Raw genomic sequence first — 8,690 nt, 5'->3', positions numbered from 1 at the left:
GTACTCCAGCTGCGGCCTCACCAATGCCCTATATAGCCGCAGCAGGACCTCCCTACTTTTATATTCAATCCCCCTCGCTATGAAGGCCAGCATCCCATTCGCCTTCCTGACCACCTGCTGCACCTGCAAGCTGGGTTTTGCGACTCATGCACAAGGACCCCGAGGTCCCTCTGCACCGTCGCCTGCTGCAGTTTTTCGCCATGTAAGTAATAATCCTTCCTACCATTATTCCTACCAAAGTGGACCACCTCGCACTTGCCAACATTAAATTCCATTTGCCAGTTCCTGGCCCATTTGCCTAGCCTATCTAGATCCTTCTGCAGACTCTCCACACCCTCCGCACAATTTGCCGTTCCTCCAATCTTGGTGTCATCAGCAAATTTCGACGCCATACACTCGGTTCCCTCCTCCAGATCATCTATATAAATGGTAAATAGCTGAGGCCCCAGCACCGAAACCTGAGGCACTCCACTAGTCACCAACCGCCAATCCAAATAGCACCCATTGACCCCCACTCTCTGCCTCCTATTTGACAACCAATCCTCTATCCACGCTAACACCCTACCCCCAACTCCATGCCCCCTGACCTTCTGTAATAACCTCTTGTGAGGTACCTTGTCAAACGCTGGTAATTTTGAAGAGGGCAAATTGTAACCACTGAAATGTCACTGGGGTTAGTGCCAGGGCTTAACTATTTGTAATCAATGTAAATGTTTTGGATTAATGGAGCAATTGTACTGTAGCCATATTTGTTGATGACGCAAAGGTAGGCAGGTAGTAAGTTGAGAGGAGGATACAAAGAGCTTACTTTACTAAGTTTAGCAAAGTTCGCTTCTGGAGCAAAAACACTTCCCAGATTTCTGGGATGGATTTCAATTCAGAAAACTCCTGTACTACAGTCTAAGTTTCTGATTTGAAGATGTGTGTTTGGGGTGGAGGTTATATATTCTGCTGTTTGCTAGCCATCTTCCAAGATACTTCACCAGGTCCAAGTATGCTGCTAAAAAAATGGCGCTGCAAAGGTGTCCAGATAAATGTATTAAGGGTCTCAGAAGGAACCTAGCATATCTGTTCATTCCATGATCTGAAATTTCAGTGGTGCTGGAATTCAAAAACTTTCAAAATTTTTAACTAAAGTCCTTAGTTTTGCTGCCTTACTTAGTGTTTATTGTTCTGATATTTTAAAAAGTTTCATTATCTTATACCCAAGCAAAATTGTTAAATATTACCAAAAGTGTGTGAACATTACAAACGTAACGAATGTTTTAAAAGATTATAGTAGCTTCTACTGTTATAAATAAAAGATATACTTGAAGCTTACAATTTTATTTTCCAGCGCTAAACGATAATCTATTCAATGATTAGACATTAAAGTGTGACTGATCTAATTTCATATATATTGCTTTCTGGATATTTTTCTGAAAGAATTGAGTTAGGTTTGTTCAAATTGTGTTTGTGCATAGATGGGACATGGCAAGAATCCTTGAGGAATCAGGTGGAAGCAGAACTGGAGCGCAGCATCCTGGAAAGATTGGAAACATCAGCTTCAGAGGGAACACAAAGGTGCAATGTGAAATTTGCAGGGCAGGAAAATGAGCAGTGTGAGAATCAGTCCACTGGGGATTTATTACAGACACTTCCCTTCAGTTTTCTCTCTGGCAATGAATCACCAATTAGAACAGTCACAAATCTCAGTCTACCAGCCTCCCACAGAATTTGGGGATGCAACTTTTCTGCTAGGAGAAATGCTTTGAAACACTGCTTTAAAATAAGAGGCCTGGAGGCCTCAGTGGAAGAGATATTTCATTCCAGTCTTCAGCAATCTGACTTGAATGCATTTCCAGGTATTTGGATTTACTTCACATTATGTGTCTCTGATTTTGCTTATCTTATTTAGTTAATTACAGTACTGACTGACACACAAGTAGGAAACGTCAACATTGTGAGACTATTAATCAGAGATTTGCCTTTTTGAGAGGCACAAAATAAAATGAAGCAAAAATGTAAGATGTGACAAGAACTTTTTAAGAATCATCTTTTATTCAGCCCACATTTAGGTCCGGGATTTCTGCTGTTTCTCTACTCATTTTGCTGCATAATGTGGCCAGGCCCCACGTTCTGGGCCACATGTTAATGCCAGCCTCACTGGATCTAGCTTTACTTTCTGTATCCTTCCTAATTTCCCTTCACAATTACAGTATTATCAAAAGTGATCCTGCAGTGTTGAGTAACAGCATGCAATTAAGGCAGATGTGTCTGTATTTGATTCCACCCTTATGCTGAACTCTGCATCTGTCATTGGTGATCCCTATATAGAATATGCATTTTCCTTGTTCATCTATGAGTGTGAGCATTGCTGACATGGTCAACATTTATTACCAATTACTTGATTTCCCTGGAGGTCATGGTGAGCTGTCTTCTTAGACTACTCCAAGACAATGGGTACACTGAGAGTGTTGTTAGAGAGGGTGTTCCAAGATTTTGACCCAATAATGTTTAAAAATGGCAATGTGGTTCCAAGTCAGGATGGCATCGCGGCTCAGAGGGGAACTCGCAAGTGTGGTGTTCCTATGTTCCTGCTGCCCTTGTCCTTCCAAGTCAGAGCAGTTGCAGATTTGAAAGGTGCTGCTAAAGGAGCTTTGATGAAGTGCTGCAGTGCATCTTGTCAATGGTACACACTGTTGCCACTAAGTGTCCGGAGTGGAGGGAGTTAGCGTATGACATTGTGGATGTGTTCTTATTTCAAACTAGAGCCTTCACCTACAGAATGCTGCCATTTGGATCCAGCAATTCTTTCCACTTCTTTTCTCTTTGCACTGTTTGCCTGGAAAGTTCATCTGGCAAAGCAGAATAATCCACTGAAGTGGCACTGCTGCACTGGCATTGCAAAGTAAGAAGTAAATTGGCTTCCTCGGCAGAAAGACATTGAGTTAACTACAAGGCAAGTTAGTAACTTCCAAGAGTCACAGAGAGGTTTAGGGAGCGAATTCTTGAGATTAAGGTCCAGAGGGTTGAAGATACAGTTGCTAATGGGGATACATGAAGGATACATGAGAAGTCAGCATTAGAGGAACGCAGAGTTCTCAGAGGGTTGTAGGTTTACAGGTCTCAAGGTAGTAAAGAGACTAGATAAGTTTGAGAATTGAACCCCGTCAGCATTTGTGTATTTAAGAGTTCAATTTTGCTGCTCAGTACATGACATTTTCATTCTAATTGCAGCAGGAGTCCAGATCTTGGAAAACAATACTGAGCTTGGCCCAAAAACAAAGGATTCAACTATTAAAGGGCTGATGAGAGATAGGGACTTCCCACTCCTGGACCAGAAACAGGTCAAGAAATTCAGGTATGATTTAATGACATCTTTAATCTGAGGCTTTAATCCTACAACGTAGTAATTAATAAAATGCACCAAAAGTATTTTGGGAATAGATCATATAATTCTCTTTAATTTTCATTATTGAGTAGAATTGCAATACCAGGTCAAACACCATGATTGTACAATTGGTCACCATCATCTATTCCACTTACATGCTTGTAATTAAGTTGCTACCTAAGCTATCACTTTCTGTTGTCAATACTTGAGAACAATTAGAAATCTGATTACCACATAGAATATAGTTCCACAAATGAGTGAACGTGATTTTATGTAATACTTGTTTTCTCAATATGATGGGTGAGCTAGGGACTTGTGTGTGTCTGTATGTAGCCCCCTTTTAACTTGAGTGGTCCAATTTCAAAAATAACCAGTGGCAAAGCCTTAGAATTACAAAACTACGACTGAAAGCTACTTAAGCAAAAGTGACAAAGGTATTAATTGACATACAGATAAAGATTAAAATGCAGCTAAAGGAATAAAGGTACTTAAAGATGAGATTTTCAAATCTGTCTCTGAGATATCATTCTGAGCCCATTGTTCAAATTCTTTCTTCCTGGAGTGAAGGAGTGGAAGCTTGAATTTGGTTTAGTAGCTGGGACAGGTTGTGAAGTCAAAGAGATGAAGTTTTCCTTTGTAGGTGAACCTGATGGGCAAAGTGATGGCTGGAAGAGAGTTTAGTCTCCTCTCCTTACAGGAAAAGCAGCGACCAACGCTTGAAAATACCTTGTATTTTTCTCAGCAGATTAGGAATGATTTCCCAGGTGCCATACTCTAATTCCCGGTGACAAAGAAACAGAGCTCTCACATGTTATTCACAGTTAGTTCAAATGAGAGTTATGGGCTTGAACTGATTTCCTGAAGTCTTCTGGCTTCTGTGCATGATGCCACACAAACTTGCTTCTTGCAGCCTCCTTTATACAGCTCAAAAACATAAAAATGGCTGTTCTGTTAATTTTCAATAAATCAATTGTTTTAAACAAGCAGGGAAATTAATTATGTTGAGATCCTTTGAAGTCCCTCCAAGTCTCCTGTTATCTTAGAAGCCAAAGAATTTTCAGATCTTTTAGTGATTTTAGTGACCACTGAAGGAATCTTTGCATCATAATAATTCTTTATAACCAGCTCGAGAGATTAAAGCCTGGCAATGTTTGAATAAACACAGAAAGGTGCCAGGTTGCTGCGCAGACCTCTGTTTCCAGAAAAAACTTTTTAACCTCAATTTATTGGTTTGAAAGCAGAAATGTATCTTTAAAACAGTTGTCCTTAAAATCTGTAATATCAAAATTCCACATTTGTCGCACACTCCTCTCAGATGTTCACAGGAGTGACATAAAGATTTCATATCAAGACTAACTGAATGATGAGAAATCAATATATTCTGCAGAGGTAACTTTGTAGGGGGACATTTAATTGGGTGGGAAGGTGGTGGGTGGGAACCCCATCACCTTGAGGTCTCTGTCCCACATAAATCTGGGATGGGAAGACTCTCTTTCACCCTTCCTGCCATGCCACCAATTGAGATTCTTAATTAAGGGCTTCGTCCTGTCATTGTGGGTATTTAACCAGTGGCAGGTGAGGCAGGCAGCAGGCAGGAAGCCTGAAAAACAAACTCTGATGGAGTTACTTATGGGCCATGATCTTACCATTTTGCCCTGCCCCAACCTTACCAACACTAGATATCCAGCAAGATGAGCCTAGCACTCGAAAAGGGTATGAAGCTCTTTGCAATATTTAAATTTAAGGCAAATTAGAATTTAAATATCATCCGGGCTACTTGTCTCTCCAGTCTCACTGGCAAGGTTCATGCCTGACCCCATCCACAGTGACTACATGTGGTGGCCTCGCTGGTAGGACCAGAGGCCATTGATGCCCCCACCCCTGGATGTCAGGGAAAATAGGGGTGCCTCTTGGGCAGTGCCAGCCTGACATCCTGACACTACCCACTGTGAGGGGGGAGAACCATGGGGGAACGGACAGCCCATGTGGGGAGTGGGGTGATCAGTCCAGGCAGGGGTGGGGAATCAGTCACAGAGCCCCACAATAGCAGGAGGGGAGGGGTGATCAGCTACAGAGGCCAGTGTAACTAGGGGGCGGTCAGCCATGGAAGCCATTAGTAATTGGGAGGCGGTTGGCCTCAGAAGTCAGCTATAGTTGTGATAGGCAGTGACTCACAGTTCACAGAACACAGAGATCTGAGCATGTGCAATGGTGCCCTCCACTGCAATCTGCCAGCTTTCAGTTAGCTTAGGTCCAGTCCCTTCCCCTCCAGGCAGGAAATGGATTACGTATTTTTTTTCACAGATTTTTTACTTGGCCAAAGAAACAGTGTGATTCTTTCCCATTTTCACACACATTTGGCACTTAGAATTTTTTTGGTAACTTCACCCCCATGAGCTCCCAGGGTTAAGGTCTGGGGGGTGGGAGTGGGCGATGGAAGAGGTGGTATATGTGAGCATATGGGTGAGGTCTCAATCAAAGGCACTCAGTGCTTGATTAAGTGTCCCAACACCAGGAGTGGGGATCCCACTGAGAACCGTTCCTTGCACTTACTGCAGATGCCCCTCCCTGCCTTTTCCTGCTCCCCACACTCACCAATATCCATCCTGCTGTCACACAGGATCCCATGGCGATCATAGGCCTAGGTGGATTGCTGGCTGCTGCTGTTGCTTCCACTATCTCTGCCTGCAATGATAAGAACATAAGAAATAGGAGCAGGAGTAGGCCATCTAGCCCTTCGAGCCTGCCCCGCCATTCAATAAGATCATGGCTGATCTGTTGTGGCTCAGTTCCACTTTCCCGCCCTCTCCCCATAACCCTTAATCCCCTCTCTTATCAAGAACCCATCAACCCGCTTCTTAAAAATATTTAGCGAGGCAGCCTCCACCACTTCAACGGGCAGAGAATTCCAGAGATTCACCGCCCTTTGAGTGAAGAAGTTCCTCCTCAACTCCGTTCTAAACCACCTCCCCTTTATCTTGAGGCTGTGCCCCCTAGTCCTACTGTCTTTTTTGAGCGGGAAGAGTCTTTCCACCTCTATCCTATCCATCCCATTCATCATCTTATACGTCTCAATGAGATCTCCCCTCATTCTTCTAAACTCTAACGAGTACAAGCCTAGTTTATTCAGCCTCTCCTCATAGCTCAATCCCCTCAACTCCGGTATCAGCCTAGTAAACCTCCTCTGCACTCCCTCCAGGGCCAAAATATCCTTGCGCAGGTGCGGCGCCCAAAACTGCACACAGTACTCCAGCTGCGGCCTCACCAATGCCCTATACAGCTGCAGCAAGACCTCCCTACTTTTATATTCAATCCCCCTCGCTATGAAGGCCAGCATCCCATTTGCCTTCCTGACCACCTGCTGCACCTGATCAACTGCTTGGATCTGATTGGCTAGCATTTTCGGTGAAGGGGGATTGTGAGGTGTGGATTTGCACTCCAGGGATCCTTAATTTCATGGAAGCCTTGCAGTTGGTCATCTAAATACCCATTCAGCACTTAATTTGGTAGACCTTCCTCATAGGGTATGATGTGAAGTTCCACTGACTCTCAAGAGGTTTTATACCTCACATGGATACTTTTTTCTCATTCTTAGAAACTAGTCGCAATTGTACATGTCAGCTGTCAATCCCGTCAATCATCTTGATTGGTTTGTGTGTATCTGGCTTGCATTTACCAATTGCTTATGATGAATGAATAAATGAATGTAAGAGAGATGCTCTCTTTTGCTTTCTTCAATCTCAGGAAGTATTCCAAAGAAGGATTTTTAGAAATGATTTCAAGACAAGGAAACAATGGATTAAAGGAAGATGAAAATGACATCAATGGAGTTAAGTTGAACAGGTGACACTTTCTTGATTTTGTTAAGATAGACCCTTTCATTGATAGCAAATCTAAGTTTATCATAATTCTCCAGACTATTTTTTATTAAATATTTTAAATATCCAGGTATTTTTGGAACCTTGAAAGACTTTAACTTTATTTAAAATACCTAACAATCATACTTCTTTTAAACAAAGCTGAAAACAGTTTTCTATGATTTAAAGAAATCATGAAAACATTAGTTGTATGAATTTGTTGGCTTGTATTTTCGATTATGCCCTTTTGGAATCTTTGGGTCATGCACAAGGACTGCCTGCCATGATTTGGGTAGGTGGGCCTGGAAAATTGAGCAGGAAACCCTTACGTCTGAACTCGTCTACCTTTGTGCTGGTTCCAGCTTTCTGCCATTACTATATGTGCTAACACTGATATAGGTGAGCTCAATTAACTAAGGCACCAATAACAATAATGTCAAAACAAGGTATTTGTTATCGTCATCACCAATGATATTGGCTGTTCTTTTCACCAGCATTCAACAATTATTCAATGTTGCTAGGTGAGACGCAATATCTCAAGTTATATTTAAGCTTTAAGTTTTAAGCTGAATTTTGTTTTCCAAGATATAGACAGGATCTCTCTGACCTCGTACACAGCTGGGATTCTCCAGTCCCGTTGCAATGAATGGCGTTTTCCAAATTCTCTGTTCTCACTGGCAGTGATAGTGGAGTGTGTGAAACTGGAGAATTCTGGCCATAGACTCCTGCTGTGATTGGTACAAAGGGTGAAATCTTCTCACCTTGGTCCCTGCTGGAATGGTGGGACCATTTTCAGATCTCAAACCCAACTCTGAACTGTCCACCTTTAACCACTGGTCTGATTTACCAATTGTCATCTCACTTCTGGACAGCCAATCAGTTGGGGGGTGGGGTGGACTAGGCAGAATCACCCATCCACTCTGTTAAAAGTGGACAGGTGATTCTGCCGAGTCCACCCCACCTCCCAACTGGTTGGCTGTTCAGAAGTGGGGTGACAATTGGTAAATCAGAGCAGTGGTTAAAGGTGGACAGTTATTTAGAAATCCTTCCACTTTGTCAAAGGAAGGATTTCTAATTAATGAGCCCGTGGCATTTGTCAAAACTCCAAAAGCACTTGGACTTTTGGGGATCAGCAACCGCAGGAATGGAAAAGAGACTTTCAGTGACAGCCACATTGTCTGCCGTTCACAATGCAGGCTCACATTCTCCACTGGGAAGGAGGTTTTCTGTCAAGAGGCTGAAAATGTCAGCAATGACCTGCCATAAAAACCCGACAGCCTGGGGCTCAGTCACAATGAGACAGCTCATCGTCTGCCTGCAGACTCTGATTTAGATGGGGAAAGTGGGCAGGGGAGGGGTTCACTCCTTCCAGCCGGGCCTGGGTGTGCATCATCTTTCCTTGTGGAGGAGCATACAGCTGTGGAGAAGACAGCTGGTGTCGCTTCTGCTGTTCATGTACT

General features: G+C 43.0%; 1 protein-coding gene across 1 annotated transcript in view; it reads left to right on the top strand.

Annotated features, from left to right (window-relative positions):
• Positions 1-1,481: 1,481 nt before the first annotated feature.
• Positions 1,482-8,690, top strand: part of LOC145345065 (cytosolic carboxypeptidase 2-like) — a 68,854-nt gene continuing 61,645 nt past the window's right edge. Inside the window, exons 1-3 of the mRNA XM_080192620.1 lie at positions 1,482-1,844; positions 3,220-3,343; positions 7,118-7,216. Coding sequence (XP_080048746.1) covers positions 3,291-3,343; positions 7,118-7,216 — 152 coding nt within the window. The 5' untranslated portion in view covers positions 1,482-1,844; positions 3,220-3,290. The remainder of the gene's footprint in view (positions 1,845-3,219; positions 3,344-7,117; positions 7,217-8,690) is intronic.

The sequence above is a fragment of the Carcharhinus amblyrhynchos genome, chromosome 7 (genome assembly GCF_965287045.1).
Source record: "Carcharhinus amblyrhynchos chromosome 7, sCarAmb.v2.hapA, whole genome shotgun sequence".
In the NCBI taxonomy this organism is placed as follows: domain Eukaryota; kingdom Metazoa; phylum Chordata; class Chondrichthyes; order Carcharhiniformes; family Carcharhinidae; genus Carcharhinus; species Carcharhinus amblyrhynchos.
This window is presented reverse-complemented; position numbering and strand designations above follow the sequence as displayed.